At 36.6% G+C, this 22117-nt stretch overlaps 1 protein-coding gene across 1 annotated transcript in view; it reads left to right on the forward strand.

Moving 5' to 3' along the window:
• Positions 1 to 22117, forward strand: part of USP34 (ubiquitin specific peptidase 34) — a 235931-nt gene that overhangs the window by 48968 nt on the left and 164846 nt on the right. The window contains 5 exon segments of the mRNA XM_007464137.1: positions 2159 to 2209; positions 2371 to 2520; positions 10990 to 11057; positions 16066 to 16258; positions 17418 to 17479. Of these exon segments, the coding sequence (XP_007464199.1) occupies positions 2159 to 2209; positions 2371 to 2520; positions 10990 to 11057; positions 16066 to 16258; positions 17418 to 17479 (524 nt within the window).

Raw genomic sequence — 22117 nt, forward strand, 5'->3', positions numbered from 1 at the left:
CATAGAGCAGCATTTGCTTAATTAGATATAGAATTACTTTCTAGTTACTCCTTTATTTCTCTTTGTTTTAGAGTATCTTTTAAAGTAATAGGCATATTCCTCTGTTTAGTTCTAGAAAGAGAGTGGTATCATCTTATGTAATAAATGTGAGGTTTTGGGGGAAAAAACAAAAACTTAAAAAATTCTTGATAGGTTTCTTTTTTTTTTAACATCTTTATTGGGGTATAATTGCTTTATAATGGTGTGTTAGTTTCTGCTTTATAACAAAGTGAATCAGTTATACATATACATATGTTCCCATATCTCTTCCCTCTTGCGTCTCCCTTGATAGGTTTCTTAACACCTTTTCAGGGATCCTCTATAATGAGAGCTTTTGAGAGAAGGTTCAGCTTTTATCAAGACTTCCTAGTGTTGCTCCTAGTATTGTTACCAACAGATCTATGTTCACTTCTTTGCATACTACTTAAAATGAGATTATAATAACACCTTAGGGTAGTGGCTTCATGTATCCAGAGTAGATATATGAAATGGTAAAACAGATCTTCTGAGTAGCAAAAATAGATACAACCAAGTCCATGAGTAACATTTTGCACATCAGAATAGAATTCTGTTAGGAGAATTTCTAGCTGTGTCCATGTTAGGCACTAGAAATCTTGACTCCAATTTGATATTTCAGCATGGTTCATCTGGTCCATGAATCGTATTTAGTAATACCACAGGAGTTCTTATATTCTGGATTTTTTGAAGACAAAAGGTTTGCTAAGAATAACTTAAAACTTTAACTGTGGCCCTGGTAGTAGAGGCTTGAGAATACATTTAAGGAGGTTTAGTACACTTAATTTGACAAGTATTTTGACCTCTCTTAGGACAGTTTTTGATTATTCTGAAATGTTCTGAGAGTTTTATGTATGCTCTCAATCAGTTGTTTTCAAACTTTATTTCAGCAGTCAAACTTTATTTAAACAGGTAACAGCAAAGAATGAATGGGTTCCTTTGGCAGCTAACTTTTCAGCTGAAAGTATCTAACCTTCTGATTATAAAAGTAACACTTTCAGTATGACTAAAAAAACAGACTAAAAAAACATAGACTATACAAAATATAGAGTTTAAAATAAAAGGCCTTGAATCTCTCCTTTTTCTCCATTCTCTCGTCAAAAAAAATTGTTATGAAATTAGTTCAGATATTTTCAGACATTTAAAAATTTATGAAAATTAGATCATGTTCATAAATTCTGTTTTTTAACAAATACAGGGTATTATCTTTATATGCCTGTGCATATGGAATTCACCTTCTTTTTTTGATTCACCTTATTGTTAACAGCATTTTAAAGGTATACTTTACATACCATAAAAATCACTTGCTTAAAGTATATATTATTTTCATAAATTTATGGAGCCGTGCAACCATTACCACATTTCAATTTGAGAACATTTTCATCATCCCAAAAAGATAATCCCTTATGCCATTTCACCTTATTATTTTTGAAGGCCGCATAAGACCCTAGATGGTTATGTCACCATTTTATTTAGCCAGCCTATTGATGGATATTGAAGTTGTTTCTAATTTTGAGATGTTATAGTTTCAGTGAGCATCATTATACATACATTTTCCAGCACTACTTTTACTAGTTGTTTAGGATAAATAACCAGAAGTTGATTTGCTGGGTCAAAGGGAAGGTACATTTTAAATGTTGATAGGTAACTGCCAAATTATCCTCCAACAAGGTCATACCAGCTTATATTCACACCACAGTGGATGAGTATGCTTTTAGGTAGTTTAAATCTTACGTATGGAAAGCACGTTGTGGAACTTTTGAGTATACCTCTAGAGAATTCCCGAGTACAGTTTCAAAACCACTTAACTAAGTTAAAAATGTGTTCAAAAATTACCCCAATTATTTAAGGAAAGGTTTTTGTTTAAGAAGGCAAAATAATGTGTAGCACATAGTATAGAAAGATTTCTTTGGAGAAGAGTTAAAGTATACTTTAGAACTGAATCATATTAGCTTCAGTTAGGAATACTGCTGTTGATGAGAAGCAATTGTACAATCGGTGAGTTTTTATAAAATCAATCTTTAAAAAATCGTAGTTTTTAAAGATTGTCATGTAGTAGTGTGATGTAATTGTATTTACTTTTTTCTTTTTTTTTTAAAATCAGGATATATCAACCCAAGAAAGCAACATATTAGGGGCATTCTGTGATATGAATGTAAGTGTTTTTCTTTTTTCATTCTTAGGTTTATGGAAAATTTTACTTTTTCATGTAAGTCTTTTTGAGTTTATGCCAGACCAGTATCTTTCCAGTACTGGTAATAAAATAAAAATTGTTCCTGATAAGTTGTAAAATAATAGATTTTCTTTTTTCTTCAGGATGTAGAAGTACCATTGCATTTGCTTCGTTATGTATGTTTGTTTTGTGGGAAAAATGGCCTTTCTCTCATGAAGGACTGCTTTGAATATGGAACTCCTGAAACTTTGCCATTTCTTATAGCACATGCATTTATTACAGTTGTATCTAATGTAAGTATTGTTTGGAATTGGTTTTAATCTTGAGATCAAAGTCTAGTATTTTAATAACATGAATTTTTATGTCCAGAAAAGGCAGGTTATGAGTGATTTACATGTACAATCCTGTTTTTCTTTTCTTCTGGATTATACTTTGAAAAAATCGAGTACAGAAATCTTTTTTTAAAAAGTCTTTGTTACAATAAATTGGAATTTGTATCAGCAGTTAGGACTTGGTGCTTTCACTGCTGTGGCCTGGGTTCAGTCCCTGGTTGGGGAGCTAAGATCCTGCAAGCCGCACGGCACAGCAAAAAAAAAAAAAAAAAAAAAAATTAATAAATTTAAGTTAACTGGATAAATTTAGCCATCTACCTCTTTAGCCAGGGATTTTGTACTGGGAAATTTTAGAGTTTTTGGTCACTTAAATGATGGTTAGCCTAGCCTAGGGCACTACTACAATGTGTCTGACTTCCCTGTATATTGCAAGTGAAGAACTAACATTTCTTTTTGCCTTTGTAAAGAAGATAATTCTTTCGAATGTTGTGAGTGTCAGCTACTGTGAAGCACAATATGTGTGGAAGCAGAGAGAAGAAATACATTTTACCACCTGTGTATTAAAATCTAACCTAAAATAATCTTCTATTCTGGTCATCATTTAAAAAAATTGTGAAGCAATACTTAAATCTAACTTTACCAAAGCCTGAATTCTTGTATTAACTGAATTACCTTAAGTAATAACTACTGTGAAATACTTCAAGTGTGTATATAAAATAAAAATACAGGGTGAAAAAAGACTGAACAAAATAACTTTGTTTCCTCGTTTCCAGTGTAGAAATAACACTGGAGAGGACACTGGCTTTACTCAAACTTATTGAGTATCTGGAACTCCATGTTTCCATATTTGAAATAATTAATTTGTATCAAGGTCATTTTTAGTCCCCAAATTCCTTGGTTTCTGACAGGTTGAACATACTACATGTAATGGCAGTGTAGCATGGTAGGTTAAGAATATACACTTTGGAGTCACAATTGCATTTGAATTCTGAACCTGAGCCTCAATTTTTTAATTCGTAGAATGGGAATGATAAATATGGTGATCTACCTTAAAAGATTGTTGTGAGGTTTTAAGATTTTAAGCTCTTATTAATAGCACCTGATACATAGTAAGCCCTTAGTGACTGGTGCTGCTATTTATTTTAGCTATTATTAACATTTACCTGATTCTGTTAGTCTGATTGACTTTATTTGTTTGAAAGGAAGTTTTATTCAGTTTGGCTTCCTTTGGGAGAAAGAATAAAATACAGACTTTTGAGTGAACTTAAATCCTGTGTTGACATTTTAGTTTTAAATTGTCATAAATTTAGAGAGGGTAAATAACTGAGTTTGAAATCCAAAGTTCAAAAAATAATTTATCAACAGTTTTCCTTAATCAGGAATATTAACCTGAATTAAAATGTATTTCTTGAATTAATTTTACTAAATCTTGGTGTTATGGAAGCCTCGTTACAGGTAACTTATTGCTATCTCTTGAAAAGTAATCCTTTACTTTGGATTCTGTTTGGAGGTTTGGATTCTGTTTCATTTTTCTCTTCAGCCTTTTTGTGACTCCTAATTGGTGGGCTGTTGTTAATTTGCATAACTTTATGTTGTAACTCAACTGAGACCATTAAACCAAAGTTAAAATTAGTCATACTGTTTAAATTAATAATGTAATTGTTTGGATACTATAATCTATGTTTGTTTTTTTCCTGAGAGTATAACATAATGTACTTTTTAACCAAAGGTTTTATAACTTGATTGGGTAACTCTCATTTGGCATCTTTTCCTCATAAAAAAATGTTTTTTGATTTTGCTTTCTTCTAATTTTTAAAAATATAGTTAATACTTTGGTGCAAATTAAGAGCTTAAATTACAATTCTTTTTGTAATTAAGTTGTCTGCAGACCCTGTACTTTATTTTTTTCAGAGTTTGGAGTTTTTCTTAAGGGACTGGTGACATTTAAATCAATATAAGTGTTGGCATGATTTCTGACCTTTTTTTTTTGGAGTTTTGACCACTCTGCCTGAAGTTTATATGAAAACACTTAGCAGCCACTTTAAACAATTGAAATAGACATCCTTTTTGCATTTTGAGAAACTTTAAGGCCTTTAAATTTCAGACTTTTCTAGTCACATACAAATTGATCTAGAGCAGAGTAGTTTCCTTTAGTGGATCATTGTAAATTATAAACCCTGGTTGTTTCTATATGTCTCATTTCTTTTCTTGAGAAATAGGCAGCTTGTTTAGCCATGTTGTTTCAGCTTCAGTAAGGCTGAATGTCCCTTATTTGGGAATCTCTGATTTTCCATGGGCTTTCATACAGGAACAAAAACTCCTACATTTAAATAATGAAAAAATTATTGGATTTTAGGGCAATCCTTTTCTTGAAAAGCAAAAAATTCTATGAATTATAAACTACTTTTATGGTAAGGTAGATAAGGCCTGACCTTATTGAGTACCTGTTTCTCCCACTCTTGATTATAATAAATCACACATTCAGAAGAAAACATGTTTATATCAGTTCCTGGGAACCAAGCCATTCTGTTTGTTTTCTAGGGTCATTCCCTCACTCTTAATGAGGAAGGTGGTGTTATCTCCTAGAACCTTAGCTTGCAGCACAGGAAAACTCGCTTTGCCCTGAGTCTGAGTTATCAGCAAAGAAGGAAAACTCTTACTTTCATCAGTTAAGGTTCAAATCTGATAATACGCTTAGGCCCATACATTTATTTCAGTCTCAAAAGTTTGCTTTAGCATTTCTAAACTAACACTGACTGTTAGGAGAGTTCTCAGTTTTGCACAAGTATTACTCCACTCTTATAAGGATCTGTTCTTAGTAATAATGACTGCAGCCTCAGGGAAATAACAAAATCTTTATATATGTAGTTTTCTTATTTTGTATTGGCCTGTAGATTTTCAGCAAAAGCAGTTAACCAATATTTAGCACAGCTTACAGAAGTAGAATGTAGAGTCCTCATAGAAGTCTCCCCACTGAGATGTATGGTGGTTATAGCTCATAGTATATCCTGCCTCAGCCCTCAGCAAAGATGCCTGAGTTAGTCATCTCAGACATGACACCTTTTATTAATTACAAAATAACAAAGCCTAAGGACTTTGCATAAAGAATTTAAGAGTCATGGGATTTATTTTATTAATATGAATGGAAAAGTACAAATGAGCCTTAATAAACCTCATGAATATATGCTTTACAAAACAGATATGACAAATTATTACCTAGGAGATGTTATCAGAGATGCAAACTTGTAGTAACACATCAGAAGACACAATAACAATTTCCGAACTGTCAGTTTCCTAAGACTACTTTACAAAAAACACTAACAAGGACTATTTAATATCAGAAGTTAGGCTGGGATTATACATTTTCATATATTTTCACACTAGGAGAGTTCGCTGACAGTTCAGTGAAGTTTTCATTTTGTCATTTTGTTAAAACTAACTTTGTGATGCAGAATACTGCCTAGATTTCTGCAGTTATAAGGGGCTCAGACAATATTTTTCCTATTCCTATTCCTGAGATTTTTAAAATGTGCTTAGAAGGGCTACTAGAGCTCTGTTACCACCAAGAGGGGGAAGCTCAAAACTTACGGTAAGGAAAGAAAAAGGACCTATGTGATTAATAGCATATGGAATTTGATTCTTGTAATGGTATACCTCAGTAGATTAAAGAATGTAGATTTTACAGAGAAATAATCTTGGGCTTGAATTGTAGTTCTGTTATGTCTGTCTAATTTTTTGTTTTTTAAAAAAATTTTTATTGATGTACTATCTAATTTTGATTACATTATGTCTATAAGCCTCACTTTTTTCATCTATCACAATGGAAATATTAAGGGTTCAGTAAATGGTAGCTCTTCTTTCTATTAAAAATTTCTTTCCAATGTTGACATTTTTTCCCTTGTCATTTTTATTTAAAGTTTTGTTCATTGGCATATTTGTTTATCCCCAGATAAAAGGTATCACTGTACCTATTTTCATCCTCTCTAATGTATCTTATATATAATTGAATCTGTGAACCTTTTAAAAAAATTTGAAATAAACATATAGAAAAGTGAACAGAATGATAAGGTATGGCTCAGTGACTTATCAAAGTGAATATCCCATTTAACCATTACCCATGTCAAGAAACAAATCATTGTCAATTCCCCAGAAGCCTCCTTTATGATTCCTCTAAGTCACTATCCCATCTCTTTGCCCTTAAAGGTGAACACAATTCATATTTTTATTTCTTGCTTTTCTTTGTTTTATTACTTAAGCTTATATCCCTAAATACTGTGATTTAGTTTTGTCTCTTGCTAACCGTATAAGTAGAATCACATACAATGCATTCCTTCATGTATGGCTACTTTTGTTTAACATTGAGATTTATATTGCATGTAGTTCGAGTTGCTCATTTTGATTGTTGTATAATACTCCTTTAAAAATATACCAACATTGATCTGTTTTACTGGTGATGGATTAATGTGGTGTCAGCATTCTCTTAACATGTCTTTTGGTGCATATGTACTTTATTTTCATATATATATAGTAGTGCAATTTCTTTATCACAGGGTATACATATATTCAGTTTTACACATTAATGCTAAGATTTTCTGAAGTGATTGTATTAATTTACACTCTTACCAGGAATGAGAGTTCCCATTGCTCCATATCATTGCAAACACCTAGTATTCTAACTCTTAAAGATTCCTGATGAACTAATAGTAGTATCTCCTTGTGGTCTACTTTTGTGTTTTTAAATGACTAAAGAGATTGAGCACCATTTCATGGGCATATTAGCCATTTCAGTATTTTTCGAGAAGTGTCAGTTCGTTTTGTTTTGTTTTGTTTTTTTTGCGGTACACGGGCCTCTCACTGTTGTGGCCTCTCCTGTTGTGGAGCACAGGCTCCGGACGCACAGGCTCAGCAGCCATGGCTCACGGGCCCAGCTGCTCTGCGGCATGTGGGATCTTCCCGGACCAGGGCACGAACACGTGTCCCCTGCATCGGTAGGTGGGCTCTCAACCACTGTGTCACCAGGGACGCCCAGTTCAAGTTTTTTAAATCTGTTTTAAAAATCAAATTGTTTGCCTTTTCCTTATGAATGTGTGGAGATTCCTTATATGTTTTGGTTACAAGTCTTTTGCCTGACATTTATGTATTGCTAATACCTTCTTCAACTCTGGTTTTGCTTTTCATTCTCTTGTGTCTTTTAAGAGTTATTATTTTTAATTTAACTGTAGTTGATTTACAGTACTGTGTTAGTTTCAGGTGTACAGCTTCAGATTCTTTTTTTTTATATAAATTTATTTATATTTTTGGCTATGTTGGGTCTTCGTTGCTGCACGTGGATTTCTCTAGTTGCGGTGTGTGGGGGCTACTCTTCGCTGCAGTGCGCAGGCTTCTCATGGCGGTGCTTCTCTTGTTGCGGTGCTTCTCTTGTTGCGGAGCACAGGCTCTAGGCACACAGGCTTCAGTAGTTGTGGTACACAGGCTCTAGAGTGCCGGCTCAGTAGTTGTGGCGCACAGACTTAGTTGCTCCACTGCATGTGGGATCTTCCTGGACCAGGGCTTGAACCCGTGTCCCCGGCATTGGCAGGCGGATTCTTAACCAGTGCGCCACCAGGAAAGCCCCAGATTCTTTTTCATTATAGGTTAGTACAAGATACTGAATATAGTTCCATGTGCTATACAGTAAATCCTTGTTGTTTATTTTATATGTAGTAGTGCGTATCTATTAATCCCATACTCCCAATTTATCCTTCCCTCTCCCCCTCCCCCTTTGGTAACCATAAGTTTGTTTCCTGTTTTGTACAGAAGTTGATTTGTATTATTTTTTAGATTCCATGTATAAATGATATCTTATAGAATTTGTCTTTCTCTGCCTAACTTACTTAATATGCAAATCTCTAGGTCCATCCACGTTGCTGCAAATGGAAGGATTTCTTTTTTTTTTTTAATGGCTAGGTAATATTCTATTGTGTATGTATACCACATCTTCTTTATCCATTCATTTGTCGATGGACATTTAGGTTGCTTTTATGTCTTGGCTATTGTGCTGTGAACGTTGGGGGGGTGCATGTATCTTTCTGAATTAGGGTTTTTGTCTTTTCAGAATATATGCCCAGGAGTGGATCATATGGTACCTCTATTTTTAGTTTTTAAAGGAATCTCCAGACTGTTTTCCGTAGGGCTTTACCAATTTACATTCCCACCAATAGTGTAGGAGGATTCCCTTTTCTCCAAACCCTCTCTAGCATTTATTATTTCTGGACTTTTTGATGATGGCTATTCTGACTGGTGTGAGGTGTCATTTTGATTTCATTAAGAGTTATTTTCTAACCAAACTTAATGGTGTATAATTTATAAAAAAAATTTTTTCTTTATGGTTAATGTTTTCATTAGTGGATAAAAAATCTTCCTTATGAAGATATTTTTCTATGTTCTGGAATTTTTATTATGTTACTTTCACATTTTGATCTATAGTTCAGTTGGAATTGACTTTTGTGTGTGGTGTGTGAGAGGTCAGGATTCATTTTCTTTTCTATATAGACAGACACTGGACCTGTCACTATTTATAGCAAAGACAGTCCTTTCCTGTTTGTTCTGAAGTATCATTTTGTCATAAATCAGGTATCTTTATTTGTCTTCTTGTGCATGGGTCTGGGGTTTCTAGTATATTCCATTAGTCTGTTTGATTAGTCTTGTGCTGTTTTGCATACTGTCTTAATTTCTGCTGCTTTATAATAAGTCTTGCTATCTGGTAAAGCAAGTTCTTCCTCCCTGTCATTTTTTAAAAAAATTTATTAAGGTGTAACTGACATATAACATTAGTTTCAGTTGATTCAATATTTATATATGTTACAAAATGATTACCACAGGAAGTCTAGTTAACATCTGAAGCCATTCATAGTTAACAAATTGTTTTTTTTATAAGAACTTTTAAGAACTATTAGCACTTTCAAATACGCAAAACAGTTTTATTAAGTATAGTCACCATGCATTATATCTCTACTCCCTGTCATTCTTAAAGAGTGTTTTGTCTCTTCTTGGACTTTTGCATTTGGAATCAGTGCCTAAAGTTCCATGTATAAACCTTTTTGGGTTGCATTGAATCTGTAGGTCAATTTGTGGAGAACTGTGTCTCTGCAATATTGAGTCTTGTAATGTATAAATATGGTAAATGTGTTTTTATTTACATGCTTTAAGATTTGTCTCATTTTCTGTGTTTATGTGGAGATGTTATGTATCTTTGTTAGACAATTTCTAGGCGCATGATATTTTTTGATGCTGTTGTAAAGAGAATATTTTTGAAAATTTTATTATTTTTTTCTGGTATGTAAGATGTGTATATATGTATTATATATATGTAATATAGTACGTGTATGTATGTATATATGTGTGTATATTAATTCATTTACTTATATTAACTTTCTAAGCAGCAATCTTGCTAAACTAGTTAATTCCAAAAAGGTTTATCTGAAAATTATTTTGGATTTCTTACTTACATAATCACATCATCTCAGAGTAATATTGATTTTAATTCTTCCTTTTTACTCTTATGCCTTTTATTCGGTTTCTTGTCTGTTGCACTGTCTAGGACCTTCAGTTTAAGTTGAATTAAAGGTATTCTTGTCTTGTTCCTAGTCTCAGAGGGAAGAGTTTTAGCATTTCACCGTTAGTATTGTATTTGCTATAGGACTTATGTTTCATTAGATTAAAGTGAAGCCATGCAGTCTGTATTTACAAATTTGTTTTCAATTTGTATTACTTGCATGTGTTAAGGCTTAGTATTGTAGTTTCTTGTTTGATGATTTGCTTAGGATTTTTTTCTTATATGATATTTAAACCGCGATTTATGAGAATAAAACTAATATAAGCATATTAGATTTAGAAATGGGCTGGAATGTTATGTAGAAAAAATTAAGTGAACAGATTATTATAACTTTCATTATAACTTAGATTGGGATACTTACAGTAAGAGCTTAATTAAACAAATAGTTGTTGATGATCAGTGTTTGACTCTATAAAATATATTTGTCTTAGATGGATATTGAAGTGACCAGGTATCAGGTAATTTGATATTTTTTAGAAGGAAGGATGACTTATTAAAAAATTAATTTAGTTCTATAGTATTTGGGTTGCTACCATACGAAGAGGTATAGAGTAGCAGGTAGTAAGATGTTACTTGGATAGATGATTCTCCCTTTTCAGGAAGAAACTGATAGTAATTCTTCAGATTGATTTTAGGTATATGGATTAGAATTGTTTATAGGTTAAATTACTTATCTGATATGTGTGCAGTCGTATTTCTTAGTTTATCCTTTTCAAAATAGATGAAATATATTTAGTTTTTAGAGACAGGAAAATACTAAATGTTCTTTTTTAAATTAAAGACATGTATTTCACATATTCATTAACCATTAATATCATTTTTATGTTTCTTTATAGATTAGAATATGGCTACATATCCCTGCTGTCATGCAGCACATTATCCCTTTTAGGACATATGTTATCAGGTAAGTTTATAAAATCATTCCCCCCTGGTTATCAGTGTAGTAATGTTTTTTGTTTTTTGGTTTTTTTTTTGCGGTACGTGGGCCTCTCACTGTTCTGGCCTCTCCCATTGTGGAGCACAGGCTCCGGACGCACAGGTCCAGCGGCCATGGCCCACGGGCCCAGCTGCTCCGCAGCACGTGGGATCCTCCTGGACCGGGGCACGAACCCACGTGCCCTGCATCAGCAGGCAGACTCTCAACCACTGCACCACCAGGGAAGCCCTGTGTAGTAATGTTTAAACTATTCATAACATAGTATATAATTATATTGTTTGAAAGTCCTTTGTATTCACATCCTCCAGAGAAAATTTTTGACAATTTGATGTATTTTTTAATGCACCTATGTAGGTTTATATTTAATGTTTACTTTAAAGCAATTTATGTTGGAATTTTTTTATGTAAGTATAAAGAATTAAACAGATTAACAGTGGTTGCATGATATTCCACTGTATTTATTCAGTCAACAAATGTATACTAAGTATTATGTTGTAGGCACTGGAGATACAGCAGAGAAGAAAATATATCTCCTTTTGTGCAGTCTGTGTGCACAGTAAGTAAATGATACAGTTCATTAGAAAGTCATGAGTATGACAGAGAAAAATAGTAGCAAGGGTGAGAGTTTGAGAGTTCTAGAGAGCGGGTCACAATTACATCTATGGTATAGAGAAGGTCTCATTGGGAAAAGGGTGATATTTGAGTTCTGGAAGTCCCAACCTAAGAAGGAAACCTAAGACGAGGATAGAGATATTATCATATTGATTAGGCTTAGAGTGTAAACTGTTGGAGTTCTAAGATTGTGTTTTTTGATAATATTTATGAGTTCTTTATAATTTTTATTCATTTGCAAAGATTTGAGTGCCTGCTATTTTCCGGTTACTGTTCAGGTTGTTGGAGAAAGTATCAGGAAAAGAATCAGATAGTGATGAATCCTATGCAAGTAAAGATAAGGTGATAGAGAATATGAGGCCTTTCTGAAAGGTGACATCTGAGGGACATAAATCTGCTAATCAGATGATAAGTAGAAGGACATATTTCAGGTAGAAGGAACATAAGGGCATATAGGCTTTGAAGTTGGAAAGAATATGACATATTAAAAAATTAGAAGTAGGGACTTCCCTGGTGGTGCAGTGGTTAAGAATATGCCTGCCAATGCAGGGGACATGGGTTCGAGCCCTGATCCGGGAAGATCCCACATGCCACGGAGCAACTAAGCCCGTGCACCACAACTACTGAGCCTGCAAGTCACAACTACTAAAGCCCGTGTGCCACAACTACTGAAGTCCATGCACGTAGAGCCCGTGCTCCGCAACGAGAAAAGCCACCACAATGAGAAGCCCGCGCACCGCAAAGAAGAGTAGCCCCCGCTCACCGCAACGGGAGAAAGCCTGTGTGTAGCAACAAAGACCCAACACAGCCAAAAATAAAAAAATAAATAAAGACATTTATATATATATATAAGAAAAAACGAAGTAGACTGGTGGAGCATAGTGTATAAGGAGGTAAGATTATGATATGAGGTTGGATATAAACAGGGGCAGATTATTAGGATCTTCAAGCCATTTTAAGGAGCTTGGATTTAATTTTAGCAGTGGGATCTATTGAAGGGTTTTAAGCAGATGAATCATGATGGCTTTTTTTATTTTTATTTTTATTTTTATTTATTTATTTATTTATTTTTTTTTTTTTTGCGCTCTGCGGGCCTCTCACTGTTGTGGCCTCTCCCGTTGCGGAGCACAGGCTCCGGACGCACAGGCTCAGTGGCCATGGCTCACGGGCCCAGCCGCTCCGCGGCATGTGGGACCTTCCCAGACCGGGACACGAACCCGCATCCCCTGCATCAGCAGGCGGACTCCCAACCACTGCACCACCAGGGAAGCCCTTGATGGCTTTTTTTAAAAAAATATTTTAAGCTGCTTAATTTGTAATCTTTTTTTAAAAAATATTTATTTATTTATTTATTTATTTATTTTTGGCTGCATTGAGTCTTTGTCGCTCCGCATGGGCTGTCTCTAGTTGTGACGAGTGGGTGCTACTCCTCATTGCGGTGCGTGGGCTTCTCATTGCAGTGGCTTCTCTTGTTGCAGAGCGCGGGCTCTAGGTGAACAGGCTTCAGTAGTTGTGGCACACGGGCTCAGTAGATGTGGCTCGCAGGCTCTAGAGCACATGCTCAGTAGTTGTGACACATGGGTTAAATTGCTCCGTGGCTTATGGGATCTTCCTGGACTAGGGCTCGAACCCATGTCCCCTGCATTGGCAGGCAGATTCTTAACCACTGCGCCACCAGGGAAGTCCTCATGATGGTTTTTAAAAGATCACGTTGGCCTTTAAGTGACTCATAAATTACAGGAGTGTTGGAGGAGAAGCTAGGAGACCAATTGAAAAGTTAATGGAGTAGTCCTGGAAAGAAGTGATGGTTACTTGTACAAGGATTGTTTATGGTGATTTGAAAATTAACTGGATATAGTTGAAAATGAAATCAATAAGGTTGGTGATTGTGGAGTTTAAGGAAAGGGTTAGCATAGTGGAAGACACTTAGCTGCCCTCCCTTTGATTTCTCTTTTTGCTGTGAGTATCATTAACAGATGTGAAAGACTGGGAGAATTTAAAGACGTAATTTTGAGATGCTTGTGGGACATTTAAGTGGCACGGGGAAATTGGGAATATAAGCCTGTAACTTAGAACAACAGCGTTAATTTAGGAGTTGTCAGCATAAAGGTAGCACTTAAAAACCATGGGAATAGGACTTCCCTGGTGGCACAGTGGTTAAGAATCCATCTGCCAGTGTAGGGGAGATGGGTTCGAGCCCTGGTCAGGGAAGATCCCACATGCCGCAGAGCAGCTAAGCCTGTGTGCTACAACTACTGAGCCCATATGCTGCAACTACTGAAGCCCGCATGCCTAGGGCCCGTGCTCCGCAACAAGAGAAGCCACTGCAGTGAGAAGCCCGCGCACCGCAAAGAAGAGGAGCCCCCACTCGCCACAACTAGAGAAAGCCCGAGGGCAGCAATGAAGACCCATCACAGCCAAAAATAAATAAATAAATATTTAAAAAACCTCATGGGTGGGCTTCCCTGGTGACGCAGTGGTTGAAAGTCTGCCTGCCGATGCAGGGGACACGGGTTCACGCCCCGGTCAGAGAAGATCCCACATGCCGCGGAGCGGCTGGGCCCGTGAGCCATGGCTGCTGAGCCTGCACGTCTGGAGCCTGTGCTCCGCAACGGGAGAGGCCACAGCAGTGAGAGGCCCGTGGACCCCCCAAAAAAAAAAAAAAAAAAAAAAAAAAAAACCCAAAAAACCTCATGGGAATAAATGAGGTCATCTGGGGAGAGAATGTAGAAAGAGAATAGAAGTGAATCTAGGGGACTTCCTTGGTGGTCCAGCGGGTGAGACTCCATGCTCCCAATGCAGGGGGCCCGGGTTCGATCCCTGGTCAGGGAACTAGATCCCACATGCATGACGCAACTAAGAGTTTGCATGCTGCAACTGAGTCCACATGCTGCAACAAAGATCCCGCATGCCGCAACTAAGACCTGGCGCGGCCTAAATTAAAAAAAAAGAAGTGGGACTTCCCTGGTGGCGCAGTGGTTGAGAGTCCGCCTGCCGATGCAGGGGACATGGGTTCGTGCCCCGGTCCAGGAGGATTCCACATGCCGCAGAGCGGCTGGGCCCGTGAGCCATGGCCACTGAGCCTGCGCGTCTGGAGCCTGTGCTCTGCAATGGGAGAGGCCACAACAGTGAGAGGGCCGCGTACTGCAAAAAAAAAAAAAAAGAAGTGAATCTAGGATGGAGTGCTATATCAGTTTGCTTTTGCTGTGTGAGAAAACACCCAAAACTAGTAGCTTAAAATAACAGGCATTTATTACTTGTCACAGTTCTCTGGTTGGCTAGCTTTTCTGATCTGGGCTGACTTGGCTGGGCCTGGGTGCTCTGTGATAGATAACCTCAGTCATTTGTCCTCTGGTTGGCAGGCTGATTGGTCTTGAGTGGGGAAGGGTGCTCATATGTATCTTGGCAGTTGGCTGGATGTCAGTTGGGGCATTAGCCATGTCTCTCTCATCCAGCAGGCTATCCTGAGTCCTCTTCTCAGTGGTGGAAGAGTTCCCAGCAAGAGAGGGCAAGCTCAAAGGCTTTTTAGGCTTCTGCTTATGTTACATCTCTTAATACCCCACTGGGCAAAGGAACCTTCATGGCAAAGCTCAGATGCAGGGAAGTAGAGGAATAAATGATACATTTGTTGGGAAGAGTGGTAAAGTCACATTGCAAAGACAACTATATAAAGTGATGGGAGGAATTTGGGGCCTTTCTGCAATCCATTACAAGCCCTGAGGAGCAATGATGTTGAAAGGTTGGGTACAGGAGGAGGGACCAACCAAATAGATTAGGCAGGGCCTGAGAGGAAAACCAGTGGTTTGTGATTTTTGAAAGCCAAAAAAGAATAATGTTTAAAATGTACACATTTTGAAGAATTTTGGCTGTGTTGGGGAGTAGATGTACTATTTATATGAAGTCAACTGAAATTTACTAAAACAGGAGCTGTATACATGACAGGTACTAGAGAATAGTAAAGCTTTACTGGAGGTGCAGGTGCAGAATCCGATGTTAAATGACTTGGCTCTGTGCAGTTCCTCCCTCCCTTCCTCCCTCTCTCTTTGTCCCTCCCTTCCTTCCTCTCCCTCCTTGCTTTCCCCTCCCTCCCTCCCTTCCTTCCTTCCTTCCTTCCATGTTGTGTTAGGCTTTGCAGTTCCTGATTTATGTTGGACTCTCAGCAAAGGACACATTGCCACAGGTCACAATCCTTGAAGCATTACTTAGAAATAGTTTAAATTGGGAATATTAATCCCAGGATTCCAGGTTCTACTGTACTAAACAGTTTGGAGGTATGGAGCAAAGGAATATTATTGAATTATTGAGTGGTCTTGAGAAATAGTTTGCAAGTTTTTGTGTACGTTGTATTTCTGTATCATTTCAGGTATTTATGCAAGCTCTCTGATCAGGAGTTAAGACAGAGTGCGGCTCGCAACATGGCTGACTTAATGTGGAGTACAGTGAAAGAGCCATTGGACACGACGTTATGCTTTGATAAAGAAAGCCTAGATCTTGCATTTAAGTACTTTATGTCACCTACTTTGACTATGAGGTTGGCTGGATTAAGTCAGATAACGGTAAGCTGTATTTGCTTTAATTTTAGTAATTTTTTGTTTGTCCTCTCAGACTATCATCATTATAATAATACCTAGTATTTATGGAGCCACGCTAGTGGCCAGTATACCTAATGCTAGTGGCATAAATACCTAGTATTTATGCCATTCTAGGCATTGTGCTAAGTACTTTACATGCATTACTTTGTGTGACCCTTACAAATAATTTCTGTATGTTCTCTTTTTCCCTATTTTAAATACGAGGAGACTGAGGCTTAGATTTAGAAGGTTTTATACCTTAGGTCTTTTTGATTTCCTTCACTTTTTTTTTTTTTTTTTAACTGTTCAGTTTTTTGCATTTAGAAAGCAGTGTTTTCAGAGAGAAAAAGAGTTGGAGCTTATAAGTAATTAATTTTCCAGGCAGAAGCCACAGATTATTGGGCCATAGGCCAAATTTGACTAACAGAAATGTTTGCTTTGCACAGTAGCAAGTACTGTTTTAAATAGGGAGAAATACATATTATTGGCTTCTCCTGGAGGGGCGGGGTGGGGAGAAAGACCTAGTGTCTTTGGGTCTGTCTTCTTGCACAACAACAATTTGCTAGAACTAAGTAGTTAGCTGCATTCTTTAGAATGGATATATTTTCTCTGGTTTACCAAGGTCTGCATTAGGTTTACTCCTTTAATTACATTTGGGGCCTGTTTTTGTAGTGTAGTTATTCTGAAGTAGCTAGATTGTACCCATGTATTGAATTTTGTGACCTAGATTTTACCCATGTATTGGACTTTGTAAGTGTTGAAAACACTTAATGACAGTTTCCCAAATCAAATATTAAAAGTGTATGTCTAGGAAGCCTTTCCCGAAATTCGGTTTGTAATGACGTATTACTTGCTGCCTTGTATTAGATTTTTGTGTTTTTCCCTTGTTCAGCTTTTTCTCTAGCATACTTAGTGGAATAAAGCCTAAGTATTACTTGTGGAATGAATTAGTGTTTAAAAATGATAAAGGAAATAGCCAGACTAATTGGGAAGTATATATGTATATCTGATTACCTATCTTATATTTTATACTTTTGATCTGGTTATTGATTATGATCTACATATATCAAACTGTGTTGGCAGTTGCTAACATATGCAAGAATAATTTTGGAAAAAATCTTTAATTTCTTTTCTCTATTTATAGAATCAACTTCACACCTTCAATGATGTGTGCAATAATGAATCATTGGTATCAGACACAGAAACGTAAGTAGGAGCATTAATTTATGCATAAGTACTATTTTAATGTGTAGCTGTTTATATGGTAAATGTAATTGACTTTATTAGATTTGAAGTGTTTACTAGAAATTCTTTGCCTTGTGGCTTGATCTGTACAATCTTTAACAAGCTTTCAGAGGAATATATTGCAATACTTCTCTTTTTAAAAAAACACATCGTGTTATTTTTCACAAAATGCAAAGGGAGACTATTTATACAGGAGAATTTAATAGTAAAGAATATGGTACAGATAGTTTTCAGAAACCACACTTGATGCAGGAAAGGATCTCATTTAACACATTTTTCCGGGGAAAACACCAAGTTCATGATGCTCATGTATGAAAAGAAGTAGTTTTTATAGCTTAGGGCTTTTTAAAGTACTTAGAAATATATATTTTTTCCAATATTTATTCCATTTAGTTGTCCATCCAGTATAGAAATCATTTTTTAAATCTCGGTAGTGATATTTTCTGCTTGAACAGTTACATAGTTTTTTGTTTGTTTTTTCTGCGCCGCTGTGTGGCTTGCAGGATCTTAGTTCTCCGACCAGGGATCAAACACGTGCCCTGGGCAGTGAAAGCGCAAGTCTTAACCACTGGACCGCCAGGGAATTCCCCAGAGTTACATAGTCTTAAGGTGTTAGAAAATTTGTAATTATATGAATGAGTCATATTTTTGCTTTACTGTAACTTTTATGCATTGATCTTAGTTTTGCTCTATGGAGCTGATCTCAGTTGAACCCAGCCCTTCTTGAATTTGGAAACCAGAGACTATGTCTCTGCTTTTTCCCTCACATGTTATGGTTTTTAGATTTATCATCAGACAAGTCATTCAGTCTTGGCAACATTCTTTGTCAGTGGTGCCTTAAAATGTGTGGCCTAGAATTGGTAGTAGCATTATAAATTATGGGTCATACTAGGAGTGCTATTTCACACAGTCAAGATATATAGATTATGTCCAATGTATATAAAACTACAGCTCTGGATTTCCCATTTGACCCCTCAGTACCCACCCTCCAACCCCTTCAGACTGCCTCTAGGAGAATCTTAAAATTGCCTATGCAGTAATCACTCCCTATCCCTGCAAAAAGACAAAAAAAAAAATCCGGGAATCACTCGTGCAGTAACCCCACATGTCCAGGTTAGGTCTCTGTGTTGCTGTGGATAGAGAAAAGAATGAATTCCATTCAAAAATGTGTAAGGTTTATACATACTAAAGATCTGCTTAGGAGGGAGGAGAGTAAACGTTTTGAGGAACAGTGGGTAGGACAGTTTAAGTTGGGAAGAGAAGGGTCTGTACAGTGTGAAAAGATTGGAGCAAATACAAAAAGTGATAAATACTGTCAAAGCCTGTGAATTGGGTCTCTCTTTTTAAGCAGTTTTATTAAGATACAGATACATATCATAAAACTCACTTGTTTTTATAATGAATTTTAGAAAATTTACGCAGTTGTGCAACTATCATCACAGTACGGTTCTAGAACATTTACATCACTTCAGAAAGGTCCATTTTGCCCATTTGTAGTCAATCCCCATTCTCCCCACCACCCCCAACCCAGGGCCACACCACATGGCATGTGGCATCTTAATTCCCTGCCCAGGGATCGAGCCCGTGCCCCCTGCAGTGGAAGCTCAGTCTTAACTGCTGGACTGCCAGGGAATTCCTTCAATCCCCATTCTTATCCCCAGCCCCACTAACCTTCTTTGTCTCTATAGATTTGCCCTTTTTTGGCATTTCCTATAAATGGAATCATATGACAGTGTTTTTTTCCATTGCCACCTTTCACTTATACTGCTTTTCTTGAGGTTCATTCATATTGTGGTGTGAATCAGTACTTCGTTCCTTTTTATTGCTGAATAGTATTACATTATGTAACTATATCACATTTTGTTTATCCTTTTATCAAAGTTGATGGATATTTTGAATGTTTCTACTTTTTGATTAGTATGAATAATGCTGCTTTAAACATTTGTGTACAATCTTTTTGTGGACATATGTTTTCATTTCTCTTGGTAGATACGTAGGAGTGCGATCACTGGTTTGTAAGGTCATTTTATGTTTAACTTTTAAAGAAACTGTCAAAATGTTTTCCAACATTTCTGTATTATTTTATATTCCCACTAGCAATGTATGAGGGTTCCAGTTTTCCCCCCTGTCTTGTCAGCACTTGTTTTTATCTTTTTGATTATAGCCATTATAGTGGGTATAAAGTGGCATTTCATTTTTTTTTTTTTTTTTTTTTGCGGTACGCGGGCCTCTCACTGCCGTGGCCTCTCCCGTTGCGGAGCACAGTCTCCGGACGCGCAGGCTCAGCGGCCATGGCTCACGGGCCCAGCCACTCCGCAGCATGTGGGATCTTCCCGGACTGGGGCACGAACCCCTGTCCCCAGCATCGTCAGGCAGACTCTCAACCACTGCGCCACCAGGGAAGCCCTCATTATGGTTTTGATTTACATTTGCCTAATTACTAAGGATGTTGAACATCTTTTTATATGGTTATTTGCCATTCTATTTCTTCTTCACTGAATTGTTTGTTCACTTTTTGCCTAGCTTTTAGTTGGGTTATTTGTCTTGTTTTATGGATTAGCATATGATCTGTACCACAGAATATTCATATGTGCTTAAGAAGACTGTTTATTCAGCTGTTGTTGTATGGAGTGTTCAGTAGATGTCTTTTAGGTCTAATGAGTTTGTAATATTGTTTGTCTTCTATATCCTTGTTGATTTTTTTACCTACACTTTTTCTATTCCATTATCAAAAGTCGGGCATTGAAGTCTCCAACTTCAGTTTATCCTCATCTGTGGATTTTGTTTTTATGAATTTGCCTATTTGCTGCAATTTATTTGTAACCCCCAAATCAATACTTTTGGTGCCCTCACGGTCATTTGCCGAAATGCACAGAGCAGTAAAAAATGAGTCTCCCAATATGCACATTTCCAACTGAAGTCATACAAGGTGATGCTCTGCGTTGTTTTAGTGCTGGTACAGAAATGACCAGAGGAAGGAAGTGGTAGGAGGCAGTGCAGTATAGGGCAAGAAGCTCTGGCTCTGGGCCAGTTGGAGGGATATGAATCCCAAGTCTAGCACATGGTATTGGGGCAGCCTCAGTAAAGTCACCTCAACACTTCTGAAGCTCATTTTCTTGTTTGTAAAATAGAGAAAATAGAATCTGATAAGTTATTTTTAGGATTTAAGATTCAAGGGTTCAACCTGAGTAAATTTAGTGCAGCAATTTTGTAGAACTCAGCTGCCATGAGTAACAAGAGTTGACTATATTATTTGTTTTTTTGTCCTTTCAATTCTATGGTGAAATATTATATACAATGGAATTCTGTTCAGCCATAAAAAAGGATGAAATCTTGCCATTTATGGTAACATGGATGGACCTTGAGGGCATTATACTAAGTGAAATAAGTCAGAGAAAGACATCATATGATCTCATTTATGTACGGACTTTAAAAACAAAAATGCTGAGATCAGCTCAGTGGTTTGTGACCACCTAGAGGGGTGGGATAGGGAGGGTGGGAGGGAGACGCAAGAGGGAGGGGATATGGGGATATATGTATACATATAGCTGATTCACTTTGTTATACAGCAGAAACTAACACATTGTAAAGCAATTATATTCCAATAAACATGTTAAAAAAAAAGAAAAAGAAAAAAAACCCCAAAACCCTAAGCTTATAGACACAGACAACAGATTGGTAGTTTCAGTGGTGTGGAGGTCAGAGGAGGGCAAAACAGGTGAAGGAGGTCAAAAGGTACAAATTTCTAGTTATGAAATAAATGTCATGAGGATAGTAATGTATAGCATGGTGGCTATAGTTAATAATATAGTATTGCATATTTGAAAGTTGCTAGGAGAGTAGATCTTAAAAGCCCTCATCACAAGGGAAAAAAATTTTTTTCTAACCATATATAATGATGGATGTTAACTAGAATTACTGTGGTGATCATTTAGCAATATATACAAATATTGAATCATTATGTTGTACACTTGAAACTAATATAATGTTATATGTCAGTTGTACTTCAATTATAAAAAGAGTTTTTAGAAAAAGAGGATCAAATAAAAGAAAGCAACATTGAGAGATCATTGGAATAGCCAAATGAGAGCCACGTCTCTTTTTTCAGAGGGAACGGGGTAGGGGGAAGGATGTTGATGGTCTATCTGTGATGGCATTTTTACATAAAGGGAAGAGCCTCCCTTGCATTGTTCTGGCTGAAGTGGGAACTTCAAAACAAATCTTAGTTTTGTGAAACATCTTTCTTTAAAGGAGTTCTGCAAACGGATTGTAGAACAAATTGTGTACCTAGAGTTACTATATAAGATTTGCATTTAATCAAACCCTCTGTCTTCTTCCAGTCAAAGGCAAACAGCTAGTCACATTATTGCACTGAGTCATTCTTTTAAAGATAACCCACTCTAGGAAGCACTTGATGCTAATGACATGTTCTTTTTACCCATTAAAGCAGTGGGTGACAATAATTTAAAAAAATATTCAGGGGTTCAGTATTAGCTAACTCAGTGCAGTGACGTTATAGAATATAATTGCCAAGAGTAGTAGGAATTGGCTATATTTCTTTTTCTCCCTTCAGTTTTGTTGGTTTTTGCTTCATGTATT

Source organism: Lipotes vexillifer, unplaced genomic scaffold (genome assembly GCF_000442215.2).
Source record: "Lipotes vexillifer unplaced genomic scaffold, Lipotes_vexillifer_v1.1 scaffold311, whole genome shotgun sequence".
Classification (NCBI taxonomy): domain Eukaryota; kingdom Metazoa; phylum Chordata; class Mammalia; order Artiodactyla; family Lipotidae; genus Lipotes; species Lipotes vexillifer.